Below are 19045 nucleotides of genomic sequence, written 5' to 3'. Positions count from 1 at the left end.
TCAAGACTTGTGAAAAACCATAGCCTTACATGTCATTAGGCCAATCATTGAAGGGAGGAGGGAAGCCACTGCTTGAGTATCCTGTGGGAAGAGGCCCAAGAGTCCTGCTTGGACACACCTCCCCATCTGATTGACCCAGAAGTACCAGTAAACAAGTGTTGCTGGCCAAACAAGCAAAAGCCACAAAGCAGCTAAAAGAGCTGCCAGTCTGATCTATTTTTATTTAATTTATACTAGAAACTCCCACCGTAACTTGGTTGGTTGCTTTCCACTACCTACAACCTCACTTTCTCTACAGCTGATTTAATGTTTACTGATGTTGCTCTCTACCACTTCTCTCCCCCTGATGCTGAGCCTCCACCTTCAGCTTGGAGTGGGAATTAGACAAGCTGAACATTCTTCCTGAGATAGGTTATCAAAGAAAAGACAAGACAGGATTCCACCTGTTTTGTACGAGGACATGTTCGTCCATTATGGTCCCAGTAAGAAGGGCATTCAGATGCTGCAAATCATAATTTCAAATGCAGTTTATTAGGGTTAACACCATAAAGAAAGAGAGAACTGTTATCTCACTGTGAACCATGAGCAGTGCAGCATCAAATGGGCCTCTGATCGGTCTTCACTCCATGAAGACCCCATCTGTGGAAGGGCTGCCCCATCATTGTCATTCAAACTAGTGGAGGGTTTTCTTACAAGAAAACAACTCTATTCATAATTTCTGTAAAACAAAAATGATATTCATATAACTTCTTGCTGCACTTTCAGTGAGAGGAAAGGCCATGGAGGTGGTGTAGATGCCAGCAAAACATGGGAGCTCCCCGCCAGCTCCTCTAACAGTTTGCTACCTGAGCTTATCCTGTGGTGATGGGATATGTACGGCATGACACAGGTCTGAACATTATCCTGCATGTGGCTATGCTCACATTAACTGTTGTGTGGATGTGGGAAACTGTTCTTCCCCACATAAGTCTAACAAAATGTCTTTTAAGTCAGCAAAGGCCTTATTATACCCAGCTAATGGAGCAAAACCAAGCCAGCTGCTCAAGGACAAATGAAAGCAAAACAACAGGTGTGGTACAAGGCAGAAGGATGGGCAACAAGTTATGAATCGCCCCTAATAGTCACTGCCCCAACTTGGGGCTCTAGGATGCTAATTGGCTCTGGACATCAGTATCTTCATGCATTGCAGCAGTGACACTGACTGGACAGGGGGTCACTGGGGTGTAAAGGGGTGGGTTCAGCAGGTGAGCGGGGCTGCTCAGGGACAACCCCTGCTGCTCCTGGGGCCTGCCTGCTGCGGAGCCTGGTGCGGGCTCTGCCTGATGACCTGCCCGGGGATCCAGCCTGAGCCCTGACGGTGGGTGTGCCGGGTTCTGATCCCTGGAGCACCGGGGCCTTCCCACAGCTGTCGGGGTCAGGGCTGGAGTCCCCCCGTTTTGCTGCTGGTTGCTGGGGAAACCAAACCGCTGCTGCTGTCCCCCGACACCACGGACTTGGGGACCCTGCCGTAGCTGCCTGGCAAGGAGAGCAGCCGCCACTGCTGCTGAGAGGGGGCACCCACTGCCGCCTCTGCCGCTGGGGAAGAAGACGCTGGGGACTGCACTGGGGCTGCACCCCCTCCCAGACCCAGCTGCTGGAGGGGAACCTCCTCGATGCGGGAGGGTCACGACTCCATACAACCCCCTCTCCCTCTCCCCATACTTGCACACACAGCGCGACTTCTTTGAGGAGGACTGTGTTGAGCTTCCTCCCTCTCTGTCCTTTGATCCGCAACCCTCTCTCGGAGACAACATCTTAAGGGCACTTTTGCATTACTTCCCTGAAGGACACAGTACTACTGCATTACTTTCTTGATATACCCCTTGTAGCCATTTGCCATTTTTACATTTTCCCCTCAGTTTGTGTTAACTCTTAATAAACGAGCTAATTAGTAAACATTGGTCTCAGTAACGATTTGTGAGCGTGGTGAGGGTGGTATTCTAATCTCCGCTCTAAAATATGGTCCCGCAGTGGTCATTCCTCTGTGAGAGGTGAGTGCAATGGGTGTGCCTTTGGGTTCATTTAAAAACCCCTCCAAATTGCAGGGGGAAGCCACGGAAACATCCTGACTGCCTCTGTGACAGCATCGGCTGACAACAGTGGATCACTAAGGTCTCAATACACGTTCCTCCGGGCAGGATCCTCTCCCTCCGATGCAGAGGCCCACAGCAGCCCCTGCTCCAGTACCACACCCTAATTTCCTTGGAGTCTGCAATTCAAAAGGAGGCTTGGGAGGATAAAATAAGGTACCCATAGTATCCGTAAGTGATCAAGAGATGACAGAACCTGAGGGATCAACCTTTGCGTACAGGCTGCACTGGGGCTTTGTGGAATGGGGCAGGGGAAGAGGCTAGAAGTGGGTTTTGCTAACCTGACGGGTCCCAGACTTCTGTCCTGTAGGCACAGCACCAGGAGCAGGGTACCACACCTGAGGCCTCTGGTCAAGCTTCCTCCCCAAAAACAGCTCATCAGCAGCCGTGAAAGCTGGCTGTGACCAAATGGCGATGAAGAGGAACAACAATACTGCCCTGGTTTGAGGCAGGACGAACTCAAGTTTTACTGACACTTCTTTTCCTTCGCTGAACCCTCTCCCGCCGCGCCCGCGCACGCGCACCAGCCGCCCCCCCCACCCCGAAGCCAGGCGCGCTCTGATGACGCCGCCTCAGCCGCTCGGGCGCGTGCGCACGAGGCGAGGCGAAGCGAGGCGCCGCGTCGCTCCTGCCGCCCCGCGCGGGCCGCCCCCCCTCCCGCCGGCCGTTAACCGACACCGCCCGGCCGCGCCCGCCGCCGGACCGGCCCCGCCGCGCCGCGCTGCGAGGCGAGGCGAGGCGAGGAGGGGAGGGGAAGCGCTTGTCGCGCAGGCACGGGCTGGCTGGGGGCTGCCGGCGCGGAGAGAGCCCTGGCCGCCCGCCCGCCCGCTCCTCCTCTCTCCAGGAGGGGGCCGCAAGCCGGCAGGGGCGGGGGGCGGGCGGGGAGGGGGGCGCGGCGAGGCCGCGGGATGCGGGAGGAGACTGACGCCGCTGGCCGCCGCCGCCGGGGGCGGCCCCTGGGGCCGCGGGAGCCGGCGCTGTCGCCGGGGGGCGGGCGGGGCCGTATGGAGGCCCGCCGGAGGAGACTGGCTCCGGGGAGAGGCGGGCCAGGCCGGTGGCCGGCCGCTGCCTCCCTCCTGCCCGGCAGCCGCGGCCCCTGCCACCCGCCCGCCTTGGCTGGGGCAGGGCTGAGGCCGACGCGGGGGAGCGTGTCAAGGAACTGAATCGTGTCTCTGTGCGTAGGTTAGCCCGATGTCGATTCGCCGGCTGGGCCAGGGGGAGCGCGGCGGTCCGTAGCTGATGCAGAAGAGCCGGCTCGGGGCTGGCAGCCCTTCTGGAGCCGGGGAGGCCCTGTACGTGCGCGGGGTGGGAGACATGGACTCGGCAGAGCCCACGGGTGGAGACCTTTCGGCTGATCGGCCCGCCGCTAGCCGCCTTCGGTGCGGGGAGGAGGAGCCAGACAAGGAGGGAGATGATGCGGGAGGGAAGAGCGGTGGCTGCTCCTGGGAGCAGAGCCTGAATCCCGAGCTGCAGCAGGGATACCGCATCTTGCGTGAGTTTCTCATGGAGAAGTACCGACCTCTGACGGCACCGTTTTTGAAGCCCCTCGCGGATGAGGCATTCGCCAGTGAAGAAAGAGCTGGCTCCCTCTCGGGCCATAACAGCAATCACTCCTTTCAGCAGTCGCCAGCTGGAATGTGGCTCTTGAAGATGGAAGAGAAATTTTCCAATGGCCAGTACACGGGGATAGCAGATTTCGTGGGTGACTTCCGGCTAATGCTGGAGACATGTTACCGACTGTATGGTATAGATCACTGGCTCTCCAAACAGGCCCAGAAGCTGGAGATGATGCTGGAACAGAAGCTGGCACTGCTGTCCCGGTAGGTGTAGAAGACTCTGTAGGGGCCCTGCGGGATGCGGCTTATATAAAGTAGAACGGAGGGGTGCGTTCCGTTGTGTAAAAAATACCGTTTGAATAGATTTTGAAACCCCAGAAAGAAACACTTGAGTTCTCATTTCTTCCACAAAGAGGAACGTTTCCTGCTGGGAGCTGTTAAAATCTTAATTCCAAATGCTTTGGTGCTTCCAAACCTGAAAATACCAAAATGTAAAGTAGGGCACTGCTTTTCCTGGCTAAGATTTCCTTCTGAAGGAAGCCTTTTGTGAGCATGGAGGTCCACTTGTTTAGACAAGGTGTCAAATACTCCTTTATGCTGTCAGAAGCAAATTAAATTACCCAAACTTTGTATGAGCAGCTGACTCTACAATTTTGCTTTTTATCTGTAAAAATTTACTGTTTTGAAAATAAGTAGGAACAAAATCTTGAGCTGAAGCACCTTCTTTAAAATGGCATAATTTTTCATAGTCATAAAATGAAAGATAATACTTGGCATATGTGTGTTAAGTGGCAAGATGGGAATTGTGATGTGTTGAAATAAGTTCCTAGTGGGAACTTGTTTATCAGCCAGAGCAGCTGAAGCATAGAAGGCTGCCAGGCTGTATAGTAGGAAGCCCAGTTTAGATCACAGCTAAAATACACGCTTTCTCATGAGTTTGAGATTGGCTTAGTTTAGTCCATCAGAAAACTGTGGGAGCTTGTTAGAGTGAAAGGTCCAGCAGTTTTCTGAGTGACATGGTATTTTCCGTGTAAAAAACAAGAGTTTTTTGGCAAATGTTGAAGGTGAAGAAGCAACAGTGTTAGGAAACATGTAAAGCTGTACATGTCTATCAACCTTAAACTTGCTAGCTGCCAGCTGGTGAGAAGAGCCTTGCTTGTGTAGTGGGAACACCTGAGTGTAGTGCAGAACTCAACTGAATAAGCTGGAGTGAGTGTATTCTGTGTTGGAGTAGCAACACTGTATTTGAAACTCCCTTTGCATAGCAACAGTTCTGTGACAAGTTTGGAATAGAACGAAGGAGCTGAATCTGGAGGGGCGTAAGTGTTGCTAACTTGCTTGAGCAAAATTTGATTTTAAAGAAATTAATCAGAATTCCTGGCTTAAGCGAGTTACTACTGGCCAATAAATAGAAAACCAAATGCAGTTTGGAAGAATTGTGCCAAGTTAATTTCTGTATGTTTTGTGACTGTAATACCTCAGCTGTATTGGATTAAAGGACCTTTTGTTGAAGGCTCTTAGTTGGATAATGTGAATACTGAGCAGATTTGGTAGGACCCGAGAATGTTCAATGCCTTTTTATTATGAACTCCACCAGAAAGTAACATCAGTTCATGTACTGTATGATTAAATAGCAATGTATGTATTTGCTGAAAAAACACACCTCAGTTGCAGTTGTCATTGTTCCACAAATGCACGTCTTGGTTCAAATGAATATTAAGAAATATTAAACTGGCTGAAAATTATCCTACCTCAATATATAGTGAATATTTCTTACATTAACTCTTCAGAGATTTGTAAAAAAGTTTCAGTATGTCTCTGTATATTAGTTTGGTTAAAGTTTCTAAGAACTATATATAGAAAGGACTATGGAGTCTGGAAGTCTTGAAGTTCTTTTAAAGTTCTTGATCAGACAGACTTAACAAATTTAGCTGTTAAACACTTAATAGAATTAAATTCAAGAACTGCTTCTTCAAATAGCCATTCTTGCTTCATTGCAAAAAAGTATTAGGTCAATGATCCTCATCAAGTGACTTGAGGAAAGCAATCAGTGTTGGTTGTATGATTCCCGAGTATTACAAACCAGAGAAAATTACCCTAGAACCAAAGTTGCTTTGAGTGCAGGTTGGGTTTTAAAAATTAGTTTCTTATCTCAGGTTTTGTTGGAAGTATTTTCTTTCCAAGTATTTATGAATTAATATAGGAAGTTAAATCTCTCAATAATATTTGGTTACTTAAGATGAATATCCACAGATGTGAAAGCATAGTTCATTGTAGCACATTGGTTCTAGCATTAAAATTTGTAAAGCAACTTTGAAAGTGGAAAAATTGAGAGGTGAAAAATAACTGTTTTTTCCGAGTAAATATGCCTGGTCTGTGGTGTGTAGTGTATTAAAGTGCCGCTAGTAATGGAAACTGTAGTTGTGAATTGGCTTGCATTTTTCTCCTAGGCATTTAAGAGAAAAAACTTCAATAGCTGTAACATCTAGAGGATGCCATGGGCTGGAAGATGAGAAAGGAACCGCATGCATTTCAACAAGACGTCGTTCCACAACTCGCCATTTAGTATGCTTGTCAACAGGCATGTTTGAGTCTGTGGTGGTTCAGGCTCTAAGACAAGAGGAACAGCTGAGAGCAAAAGAGGAAAAGAGGTAATAGGAAAAAATGTTGTGGTTTTAAATAATTTTGTCTTTCTAGTTCTCTACAGGGTTAGCTTCTTGAGGCTTTTTTTAGGTAAATAAATGAGGTCCTTCTTGTCTTCATTCATTAATCTAGGACTTCAATGCAGTGCACCCACAAAGCAAGAAATCTGTTTTTAGCAATTTTTCAAGAAGGTATTAAATAAAAGTCATATAAACTTTAAAATAAATCGAGGCTGCTGTTACCTTAGGATTGTGAACCTTTTAATAGTAACTGAAAGTATCCGTAGTAATTTCCTGTTAGCTAAGTCATGGTGTGTCATACCTCTTATTGAACTGTTTTCCATGAAGCAATGAGATTGAGAGTAGCAGAATGCTTAACTACAGTCTAGTTCTGTGATGTTGTCACTGCTTCTCTTACTGATAGCCAGAAGCAGATTATCTCTTCCAGTACCACTCCAGTTACCTCACTGATGTGGCATTTCAGCTTGACAGTTAGGTAACAAATTTAGAATCTGTATGGAATTAACTCTGTGGGATTTTGTGCTTTTCATTTATTTCAGAGGTATATCATTCCAGACAGCATTCAATGTGGATCGTGTTACGTTTCAAAAATGAAGCTTGTAAACTTGTATACTTTAAAAGTAACTTGAGAGGCTGTGTCTGAACATGGAGCATGATGATAAGACAGTATTAGCTTTAGGAAGCAAAATATTTCCTGATTATTTTCAAAGTTTATGGTTTTGGAGATTTTTTCCATGTATAGCCAGTTCACTGTCGTTTTGCAGGTCACCTTATTTTCCCATAGATTTGGAGCCATACAGTTTTGGCTGACTTGAGTGTTAGCCACTACTGTTGTAGAAATTAGTGAACTTTTCTTCTCCTAATCCACCTCATCCTTGGCAAAAAAAAAAAAAAAAAGGAAAGATCACTAGGGTTATTGTTTCCATGGTAAATTCTCTTCATTTGCCAGTCTGCATTCTAGATCTCTGAACTTGATAACAATGTTACGATAAAGGAAATTTTGATTGGGTTTTAATACATGGAGTCAATAGAATATATTACCTGATCAAATAGAGATTTTGCTTTTATACACCTGTTCTAAGCATGTTCTGCAAACCTGTAGAAATTAGCAGATAAAGCAATGTACCTGGATATACTCAAAAGTCCCAGATCCTGTGCAAAGGATAGTCCGTGGTGGTTGATTCTACGGAATGTTCTACAATAACAGAAAAAGATCACAACCAGTGATCTCTTGTCACGTAATAGGAAACAATAAAAATGTGTCACTATATAGCTGCTTGAATATTTCTTTGTTGATCTCAAACAATCATGCTTCAGATATCTTGTCTTATTTTCTAATGGATCCATCATGTTTTCAAGGTAACTTGGACCTCTGAATGCCAATTCTTTCTCAACTCACCAAAATGCAATGTTCCTAAGGTACTTGGTAGAGGTATTTTACGAAAAAGTCTTGGAAATCCGAAAGCTTATAAATTTAGTAATACATTACCAGTGAAGAGCATCTGATACAGTATCTATAAATTTTCCAAGTGTTTGAATATGATGTTGAATATGTAGTTATGTTAAGAAAATAAAATTATTATTCAGATGCTGTTTTTTTTTACAAATCTGGCATGTTGGGGTTGGCACAGAACAGATACTTTCAGAACTATATGCAGGATTGCAGACTCGGGTAGTTTGATTGGTGTGCACCATGCCATCCTTTGTTAATGTCATGTTAGACATTAGAGCTACAGCTTTGGTTCATTGGCATATACATGTTTTCTTTACTGAACTTGGTTTTCACTCTTAATATTTTTGAAATAAACATGAAGTTTGCTAAACTGAAATTGCATTTATATCTGTTTAAAGCTGCTACTAAATCTGCAAGGAATATTCAAGTAAAACAGGTGATTCTGGACAGTTACCCACATACTTAACAGGCCCCAAAATGTTAATGCAGAATTCCTATTTATTTTAATGTATCCCAGTAGAATTCATGTTATAAACTATAATCTCAGAAGTTAAGTGCTATGTTAGTGGATACAGATTATTTTGTTTATTATTATTGATTGTTTCACTTAGTTTTTCATCACTGTTCTAAAAGAATGAGTTTCCAAATCTGTTGCCATAAAACAGATGGTCCTGTGTCAGAGTATAACTATGAATACCTGTGATGGTCAACTTAAATGAGTGGGTAAACTCCTAAGGATTTTAATTTCTTCTGTACTGAACATTGTATTCCTCCTGGTCTTGCTCTCTGCTGTTCTTCCCCGTAAATTTTGTGTGATATGGTAGTGTAATTTGAGTGCTGGCAAATAATTTATTTGTTGATAGGTAGCACCTGCTGTTCACCAAACTTGCAGATGAGTTATCAGGAGCATTAAAAAGCACTCACTTTTTGACCATCCATCTGACCATGCAGCATATATGTGCTTTAGTTCAGACTTTTTAGCCACTTCACTAGCAGTTACATATTATCAGGCCCAGATAAATAAAGATGCAAATGCAAGTGTCTTTCTACAGAACTTAGCCTCATACCTAAAGAAATTGCTTGTTGAACTTCAAGTTAATATCTAATCCTGTGCTTTAGATATTTACATACTTATGTAAGGCACAGGCATCTTACGATGTAGTAAATTTAATCTTTAAAATAGTTTTCTTGTTTTTTTTCCAAAATCCTTGAAATTGATTTTTCAACTGTGTATTTTTGAAGAATATCCTGAAGTCTGGTTTTTATCATCTTTTCTGTAGTTAACTCCATGGAAATCCTACTGCAAAGCCTTGCATTATTTTTGTTGTTTAGGTGTCCTTTGCAGAGGGTTCTCTTTTTCTTTCCTGTAGTTTATTCATTACTTGCACAATTTATTTCTTGTTTTATTTATTTAATATTTTTAACCTCCTCAAGTGATGCATTCATTGTAGTTCAAAATGAGAAGCTTTCTTGGCAAAACTGGTTTCATTATTTGGTAGCTAATAGTTTCTGTGCAGTGCCAAAAGCACTTTTCACCCCCACAAGTATAAATTTAAAACAATGTCAAATTTACTGTACTTGTCAGTCTTGTTTATAAGCTTTCCTTTTGTTCCGTTGTTCTAATTATCAGAATATGGATTATATTAGTTACATTTCCATCAGGTTCTGCTCAGCTTGTTGGTTACATGCTAGTGAAGTAACATATCAATATGCATACTAACTTAGGTATTAATTACATTAAATATTTTTTAAATTGCTATGTAATTGGAAGTATTTGCCTGTTTAGAGGCATTTAAGCACCTAAATGTAGAGGTAGATTCCTACAGAAATTTTTTAAACCACCAGTGAATGACACGTAATTATCTGGTTGATTACAATGGGAATTAAGTGTCTGTACAACTTGTTTTTTTTGAAAATTATTCTAGGTAGCGCTATGTCGTTACCATCTTGGGAAACATCATCCTGAGAAGTTTCATAATTCAATTCCATTTGCAAGTTAGTAATTGAAATTAGCAAATTGTGGAATGAGATACACTTATACATCAGGTTTGCCCTTTATGAGGATGTTGTGAGCATGGAATGAACTGGGTCTTGTATAATATGTCATATAGCCTATATAGACCCTAGAGTATGTCATAATGTAAGACATTACAGATGAAGACTTAAGGTCACATGGGCATCTCTGAATGTAATTCATTTTTACTATTACATCTTCATTTATTTTAGAATAATGTGCTATATTGCTATTTTGTATGTAGCTTTTTAGTGTATATTTTAAAAGAAAGTTTGTAAAAATAAGTTATTGTAGAATTAAAACAGTTGTCTGTAGCTTGTCATCAGCATTCCGGTGCCTTACCTTTTACCAGTGAAAACACTTAAGTAGGTTAGAAGTGGTAATTGGGAGGCAAAAAGCACAATCTAGTCTCTGCTTCCTCTCTTCTTCAAGTGACAAGGAATTAGCTGGTGAGATTTGTTTGCTGTCTTAAGGGAGAAAATTGTAAGAAAAGTGAAGAGTTATGTCCAGACTGTGGTTTAGTTGATATCTCTACTTGGGCAGCATGTCTACCGAGTTTTAAGGTCAGTTGCTTTAGTTGTATCCACTCGAGAGCTGCAAAAGAACTGCTGCAGACATGTACTAGGAATGTGTTTCTCCTTTGTTAGCCTGGAAATGTCAGCTTGACCTTAGAATAGTTTTGAGTTATTATTGTGAAAACAATACATGTCTGCAAAGATTTTACTGATAAGTTTAAATGGAAGTATGAAACATCTGGTTTTTTACAGTCACTGTCAGCTTAAAAGCCAAATTTGTTTGTCCAGAGAATTTCTCAGTGTCAGGATATTTGTCCGGCTGAATATCAATTCTTTTTCTCTCTCCCCCTTCACCCCTGCTCACTCACCCCACCTCCTCTCCCCCCTTCTTTCTCCTCCATCTCAACAAAAAACCCTAGGAATAAGCTGTGCCCTCAAAAAGATGGGCAGCTACTAGAAAGACCTCAATAATGAAGATAGTAAAGTGTGCTGCTATTACATTTTCTCTACTGAAGATAGAATTGACTACAGATACTGTGATAAAATGATAGCCTTAAAAAAGACAAGGCAAACATTTTGCAAGTTTTTCATCTTTGCAATAGCATTATGATTGTAATTTTGTGAAGTACAAGTTAGGTGAATCCATGGTATTGTATTTATTTTGAGAAATCTGCCTTAGTTTAAATTAGTGATGGTAAGTTGAAACTGCTTGCAAACATGATATTTTTTGGTCATCTAGAGCCTGTATTTTTAAGTGATACTGAAATGTGGTTGTTTTAAAAAATGTTCTATCTCATTGTCTGTCTATTCATAATTAAGCTTATTTCCATACTATTTGTAAAGACTTCACACCTTTTGAAGGCAGCAGGTTATTTGGAAATAACTTTTACAGTTAGGACAGAGGAGGGAGTGGAATTCAGAAGTGCTTTGAAATTTATTATTTTGAACACTTCTTACTATTGTTTCTTCCTCTGCCCCACTTGTAAGGTATTAAATGTGATGATGATTATGACGATTATTCATTTTTATTTTTATTTATTAATGCAATATTAAACATGGAACTAGAGCAAAAGTCAGAATCTTAAAATTCCTCATTTAACCTGTGCAAGCGTTATTGTGGAGTTTATTTATGTTGGTTTATTCACTTAAAATGGCAAGTAGGATTTTGTCATTAGACCACATTAATTATATGTTTAAATTAGTGCTGCAAAGTGAGATTTTTCTTTAGACCCCATCCACTCTACAGTTGAATTAATGCTGCATTGTGAAAGTGGAGCTGAGAACTGACCTGTTTGCTTTTTCTATTTTATATTTTACATGAATCTGTCCTTCTGCATTTGACAAGTACATAAATAACAAGAATGTATGCATGTGCTATTAAAAAGTTATGTTCCAGTTATGGTAACAAGTCACTTGCAATTTTATTTAGTTATGTAAGGTAAGGCATTCAGTGGAATCTTATGTATATTGATGTAATTTTGTGTACTCAGAGGATGCAAACCTTAAATTTGTGGCCATGACAAGTTTCTCCTGTGTTGATACTAAAATGTGGGCTGAGCTACGTTTGTCATATTTTTTACGTTACTGAGATATCTAGTCAATGCTTCAAATACACATTCTTCATTCTAGAAGCCACTATTTAGCTTCATGTTGTCAAAAGAAGTATTTTAACATACCATTACCCTTTAGCTGAATTTGGAAAGCATTGTTGCTTTGAATGGATACGTGGCATTTATTTACTACTTGTGTACAAAGACATGTAATTGGAGGTTAGCAATCTGGAAATAAGGACATGTAAATTCCAGTTACAGGTTACATTAGTGATACACACAAGTGATTATTTTCTAGCAGATAATTTACCATTGCAACATTAAGCATAAATCCCTTCTGTTACTAGTTACCCTTGATATTCTTGTGATGCAGAAAATCACAGAATCATCATGGTTGACAAAGACCTCTTAAGATCTGAGTCCAACCATCCACCCAGGAGGAAAAAGCAGAAAACAACAAAAGAAACAACATTTCAATAACTCCCAGCATGTGCTCTAGAATATGTCCTGAAGTGCCATGTCTACAATTCATGCAGATGTAATTTTTTCATTTAGAAACTAAATTAACATATCCTGTGCTTTAGTAAGTTAATGGGTAAGCTGTGAGTGATTGATTCTCTGAAATGGAAGCATTTCTTCCTCTTGAACTTGTTGCCTTTAAGTTTAACAATGAATTTACAAATGAAAGTAAATACAAGTTCCCAATCTATCATATTAGTGTATTATGTTGTCACTTTCCTGTTGCTAGCATTTTGCGTAGAGTCCCAGATTTTTCAGAAGTTTTTACAGGCCTCTGATTACTGATAACCTCTTTCTCTGCATACCCACTATTTCTGCTCTATCCTTTTTTTAGATAGGGGGACCAGAACTGAATACAGTTTTTCAGGTGAGGGCAAACCATTTATTAATGTAATGACATTTTATTTCTGGTGTTATTTTCCATCACATTTTTCATGCATCCTGCTATTTGTTTCCTTTTTGACCACTATTGCAAGCCCACTAGTAACATGCCTATGGGTGGGAGGGAGAATTTATTTTGTATGTGAGTAAAGCACTTAATAGTTAGGCATGTGTACTTGTGTACTGAGAAAGTGACCTGCAAATTAGGTGACACAAGCAAGACTTATCTGCAGTTTGTTCATGTGGATAGTTTGTTGGAAGTACTTAAGGGACTGGGGAAGGTAATACATTTTTAAAAAATATCTAAACCACCCAAACTGCTGATATCTACCAGGTTTTCTCTTAGTCTTTTCCCCTTTTTTAAACTACTTGTGATAGGAATAGAGGACTATAATTTCCTGTTTTGATGCAGTGATGCATTGTGTAATCCCAAGTAACATAAACTGAATTAAAACTTTATGTACTATGTTATTTACTACCTCATGATAATTACGTTTTTCGTTCTGTAGTTCTGACTTTTTTTTGTCCCTGGTTTCTTCTTGTTCACCTGGTATCTGAATTTTCTTGAATTTTCTTTTCATAGGCTGAGAGAGCAAGAAAGAAAAGAAGCAGAAGAAGCTAGCCAGAAAGAAATAGAAGAATGGGAAAAGTCACTTTTAGCTCAAGCGGCACCTACAAAGATGGAGACAATGTGGGAGATTCCAGCTATTGGTCATTTTCTTTGTTTAGCTCAGCAGATTTTAAATTTACCTGAAATAGTATTCTATGAATTGGAACGTTGTCTTCTGATGCCTCAGTGTAATGCTTTTTTATCTAAAATAATGACTTCTTTGTTAAGTCCTCCTCATCGCAGATCTACATTACATCGCAGGCCTACACTTTCTTACAGGACTTGGGAAGCAGCACTCAGACAGAAAGTAAAACACTGGTATACTGTTGTAGGGCAGACTGATAATCCTAATAGCTCTGCAGAAAAACTTGGATTGTGTCCCCAGTTTTTCAAAGTCCTTGGAGAAGTTAATCCCTTGGAGGAAAAACGATTTCATGAGCTACCATTCTACCAAAAAGTGTGGCTGCTTAAAGGTCTCTGTGATTTTGTGTATGAAACACAAAAGGATGTTCAGGATGCAGTGCTAGGTCAGCCTATCCATGAATGCAGGGAAGTAATTCTTGGTTATGACTACTTGGAGAATGCCTATGTTCACTTTCCACAGTTTTGTGGTGCAGATGTTCGGATTTACAAACAAAAACCTTTTCAGGCTCCTGAATTCCCATCTCCTCCCATCAAAATTAGAAAAGTGTCACGTGTAAAGTTGGAGAAAATAAAACATGAATATGTAAACAAAAGCAACGGGGAGGTCAGTTCTGACAGTAGAGAAGAGCTGCTAACTCGTTCTAAGACACAAGTAGAGAAAAGTATGGATATTGTTATCTGTCCAGAAAAAAAAATGCATTTAGATAGCTCCAGAGTGACTACAGAGAAGATTGAAATTAATTGTGAAACAGAGACCTCGGGAGTCTGCAACATCAAAAAAACTGGTTGCTCTAAAGACATCTTGAAGAAGTTGATGAGTTCAAGAGAGATTGTTGGTATAGGTGGTCACCCTCATTCAGGAGAAATAAGGGTGGTGGAGAATGGACAAGGTTGTGCCGTTGAAATGGCTGGAGTGAAAGCTGCAATTAATCCATTCAAGGAGAACACACTGAAACCTTGCCAAATGCATGTAAATGGCACTCATAATGACAACCAAGACATGAATTACCATGAATCTACTAAAGAAGCAATGCTAGAGAACTCACTCCAAAATAATAAACTATATAAGTTGCGAGCAAAAAAGAAGAAAAAGAAAAAAAAGAAGTTGAAGGATATTCTAAATGAAAATCTACAGCGAAAACTTGATGACTTGCAAAGAAAGCGCGAGTTTCATCTTCATCCATTCAAATCTTACAAATCTGAGATCCAAAATAAGTTATTTATAATTAAAAAGAAAGCAAAACACAAGAAACACAAGTCTGGTAAGTTGACATTTTTACCTGTAGTAAAAGTTAGGATACCAGTTTTTAAAAAAAATTATTTTCTTAGCTGATTAGTCTACATTTTATTTTGTGAAACAAAACAGTCTCATTGCATTAAACTTTTCTGTTGTTAATTTTGGTGTGGAAGTTTCCCATTTAATAACACAACCACATAAAAGTCTCGTCAGCTGATTGAACCATGATTCATTTGCAGAATGTATCTTTAGACAACATAATTCACTGGAAGATTTCGTTACAAAAATATTTAAGACAAGGAATCTGGTTAGCATCAGAAAATATGGCCTGTATTACGCTGTTTTACGTCATAGCAGTGTGGAAATACTTCTCTTCTTTCTGATTATACTGCCTTACCCAAGTTACAAAGAAACACAAAGTAATTACATGAGATCATGAACCTAAAATAATTCCTGCTGGAAATGTGTGGTCTTACAGGACCAAACAGTACTGCTTTGACTGCAGGCATGATCACATTCTTTTTAGTCCAACAATTGACACACAGAATTTATGCAGATCGCATATTTATTAAAGAAGTGGGCAACATCTAGTTGAGTATTTCAGGTAGGTGGTATATGATTGAGATTTCAGTTGACTTGGTGGAATATTTTAAAACAGCCCAGTTACAAAGTCCTTAAGTCTGTTCAAATTGTCAGGTAATTGTATAATTTTCATCATACTAAGCACTGTAAAGCTCTGTTTGCTACCCTCTTGAGTCATGGGCTAAGCAATCTTCCAGATTTTAGCCGACTGCTCAAAACATGAAATGTTTTGGAGCAACCGGCAACAAGTATTTGTGCAGAATATCCAAAGAACTGTCTTGCTATATAAATGATAGAACTCTTCCCTCCAATGCCACACGTAAACATAAGTTTTAAGAGTTATAGTTGAAGTTCATATATGTAGTTTTTAGCAAAAGTAATGTATTTTATATTCACTTTTGTGACTACTACCTCTCCAAATGTATCATTGTTTTCATTCTTCAAAAGTGGCTTTTTAAGTTAATTGGTAGAGATGATATTTACTGTGATAACTGCTTTTCTTGTATGCATCATGAAAAAACCAAAAGTGCCCATTTTCCTTAATAGCACATTAGAAGGTTGGGTTTTTTATAGTGACACTCTCTTATGTTTTTAAAGATGAGAAGAGACAAATTTTAAAGTGCTTTTAGAAGTACTGTAAATACTGGCATGCAAGTTTAAACTTTTAAAAATAAATGCATCATGAGCAGCTATCACAGAATGGCTGGTGAAAATCCTCATATTTTTAATTTCTAATTTTTAGACTTTAACATTGAATATTTTTTGGTCTTGAGTAGGTCCCAGACTAAATTCTGCACTGTTACTGGAAACTGTAATGCTTACTGTAATATATTCAATCACAATACCTAAATACAGACAGTTATTTTTGTTTTAAATTCCTTTCTTTTAATTGACACAGCAGAAATTAAGCTCTAACTGTAATAAAACTAGTATTACAAGAGAGCTTTCCTTCAGGCAGTTTCCTTTCTGTATCCTGCATATGGTGCCTGGATGCTATAGTGAAACAGAAGTCCCTGACTTTTTGTTATTCCTATTATCTCACATATATGTTGACTTGTATAACTATTATTTGATCTGCATTTCTTGCAATAAATCTTTTTTGTTTTCTGGAGTGCTAAAAAAAAGTTGGTTTTGTAATATCTTAATACCAAGACTCATCTAATGCTGATCTGATACAGCATTATAATGGAGATTATTTATCCCATTACTATCCTTATGTGCTTTATGCTGAGTTTTATTGGAATGCATTTTAGGACCCAAGTATGTTTCGCAAGTGTATGATAAAACCAAGCTAGTGTTCCATACCACTAAAAAGATGGCAGTTGAAACAGCCATTCTTTCAGTTGTAATTTTTGGTTTTACATAACTGAACATTAAATTCAACATTAGAATGTCAAATACCTCTGTTTTTCCAGTTCCATGTTACATTGTAGAGCTTAACATTATCAGAAGTAAGGTAGTATAGAAAGTAATTAGTGTGTAGTTTTGTTAAGAATATGTATCTGTAACTGTAGACCAGTACTTAATGCCATTAATCATCTGAATTTAGGTTTTATATATATTTTTGTCATCAGAGAACACCACAGATTAGTTTTACTCCCTTTAATTGTCAGTTTCAGAGGGGAAGGAAATGTCATTGCAGGTGGAAATCAAAAAATGCGTAACAGTTTTCTGTCACGCATTCTATTGTTGTTAGCGCCATTTTGCAACTCTGAGTGCACGTGGAAATGTCATGTGTGTCTACTCAATAAGAAATCATGGAAATTCCTCTTAATACATTGAAGCATTTCCCTTCTTATTCTGATTACTTCATTGCAAATTTTACTTCTCTGGAGAAAATTTTCCTAAAACATTACAGTATTACAATAACAAGCTTTTCTTTCTATGTTTAAGTGTTAGTGCTGTAGCTGTTAGACTGAAACTGATAGGATTGGATAGGATTCATGCTAATGCCTTATTGCTTTGTAATGTTCATAATGTTTAAGGCTAAATAGGATTTCTCAGAGCTCTTCTGAAACTCAGTCATCTGTTTAAAGATAATCTTCTGATGTAGAGCAGAGAAAGAGATTTGCTAAAACTTGTTCTGAATTCACCAAACCCCTGGATTTAAACCTGGTAATTGTCAAAATCACTCTTTACAATGTAGTTCAAAAGTACAGTGATTAGAAGAGAGCATCAGGAATGTAAAAGTGATTAGTACCGTTCCTTTTTATTTTTTTAACAAGATGATTTATTTTTTTCTGCTGTTGGTTCTCTAAGGCAGCTAAATATTACTTTGGGTCACAGTTCATGTTTCGATGATTTGCATATTTCTGACTTGCTGCAGCAATAGTACGCAAAAGATACTGTTCGCAAATGTAGACTGATGATGAAATATTTTTAGCTGAAAACTTTCCAGAACTATTGGGAACAAAACACAGCCATGTCATGCGATAGTTATGAGGTTTTCTTACAAGTAATGAGAAGGAACATCTAACAGTTTTATTGAATCTGTGTCTCCGAAACAAGATGGTGGTTATTACTGTGACAGTGTTCTGTCACTTTTCTTGAAAGGGTAGTACTGAATATAATGGATTTGGTGGCCTTATATGACACAGTCATATATGTCATTGGTGGTTAAGGGAAGAGGAACTGATGTTGTCTGCCTGGACTTATGCAAAGTCCTGCACAGTGTCCTTGTTCTATATTGAAGACATGTGGACTTGATGGATGGACCAGTCAGTGGATAAGGAATTGGTGGGATATTAGCACTCAAAGAGCTGGGGGAAGGGATGATGCCCAGTGGGACCTTGACGGGCTGGAGAGGTGGGCCCTTGCAAACTTCATGAGATTCAATAAGGCCAAGTGCAGGTTCTGCACCTGGTTTGGGGTAGTCCCAAGCACAAATACAGATTGGGTGGAGAATGGATTGAGAACAGCCTGAGGAGAGGACTTGGGAGTGTTGGTTGATGAGCAGCTCAACGGGCTGCAAGAGTTGGGGTTGTTCAGCCTGGAGAAGGTTCCAGAGGGGCCTTATAGTGGCTTTCCAGTACCTGGAGGGGGCCTACAGGAAAGCTGTGGAGGAACTTTTTAAGAGGGCTTGTAGTGGTAGGATGAAAGATGATGGTTTCAAACTGAAAGACTAGATTTAGATTGATATTAGGAAGAAATTTTTCACTATGAAGGTGGTAAGAAACTGAACCAAGTTGCCTAGAGAAGTTGTGATTTCCCCCCCTTGGAAGTGTTCAAGGTGAGGCTGGATGGTGCTTTGAGCAACCTGATCTCGTGGGAGGTGTCCCTGTCCAAATAGGGGGCTTGGAACTAGATAATCTGTAAGGTCCTTTCCAACCCAAACCATTCTATGAAATACAGAATTAGAGAGAATAGTTCTGTAAGCACTTTTCATGCTACACATTCATTTTAAAGGTTATTTTATTACTGGAGTTAGATAATTAGCCTATACATTCTTGAATTAGACTGTGACAGTGTGATAGCTTGTTGAAGCTAGACTAACAAAGCAATGCTGAAGTAAAGCATGGAGAACCACAAAGTTTACAGTGCAAGACACAGTTCAAAAGCATGAGAATTATATGGTGGTGTGGTTGAAACAGGGATTGTATGAAATCCAGGACATCCATAGGTTGAGAAAATAGGAGCAACCAGAGGCTTAAAATAAGTGATGTGTCTGAAGCAGAGAACGTAGCAAGTGTAGG

The 19045-nt window shown here is 40.1% G+C and overlaps 2 protein-coding genes across 7 annotated transcripts in view; one reads left to right on the top strand and one right to left on the bottom strand.

The window, feature by feature from the left end:
* The window catches only part of LOC127395784 (uncharacterized), a 42491-nt gene extending 39878 nt beyond the window's left edge, over positions 1 to 2613 (bottom strand). For all 3 annotated transcript variants that reach the window (XM_051643162.1, XM_051643166.1, XM_051643165.1), the window contains exon 1: positions 2411 to 2613. The gene's annotated coding sequence lies outside the window, so the exon portion shown is untranslated. The remainder of the gene's footprint in view (positions 1 to 2410) is intronic.
* A 387-nt stretch (positions 2614 to 3000) lies between these two features.
* Positions 3001 to 19045, top strand: part of KIAA2026 (KIAA2026 ortholog) — a 53383-nt gene continuing 37338 nt past the window's right edge. For 3 of the 4 annotated variants that reach the window (XM_051643296.1, XM_051643295.1, XM_051643294.1), the window contains exons 1-3: positions 3001 to 3949; positions 6136 to 6336; positions 13364 to 14796. In XM_051643296.1, coding sequence (XP_051499256.1) covers positions 3369 to 3949; positions 6136 to 6336; positions 13364 to 14796 — 2215 coding nt within the window. In that variant the 5' untranslated portion in view covers positions 3001 to 3368. Of the gene's footprint in view, positions 3950 to 6135; positions 6337 to 12731; positions 12767 to 13363; positions 14797 to 19045 lie in introns of those variants that run through there. The other variant, XM_051643297.1, reaches the window with a different exon arrangement.

Source organism: Apus apus, chromosome Z (assembly GCF_020740795.1).
Source record: "Apus apus isolate bApuApu2 chromosome Z, bApuApu2.pri.cur, whole genome shotgun sequence".
Taxonomy (NCBI): domain Eukaryota; kingdom Metazoa; phylum Chordata; class Aves; order Apodiformes; family Apodidae; genus Apus; species Apus apus.
Note: the sequence above shows the minus strand (reverse complement) of the source record. Positions and strands in the feature narration are given on the sequence as shown.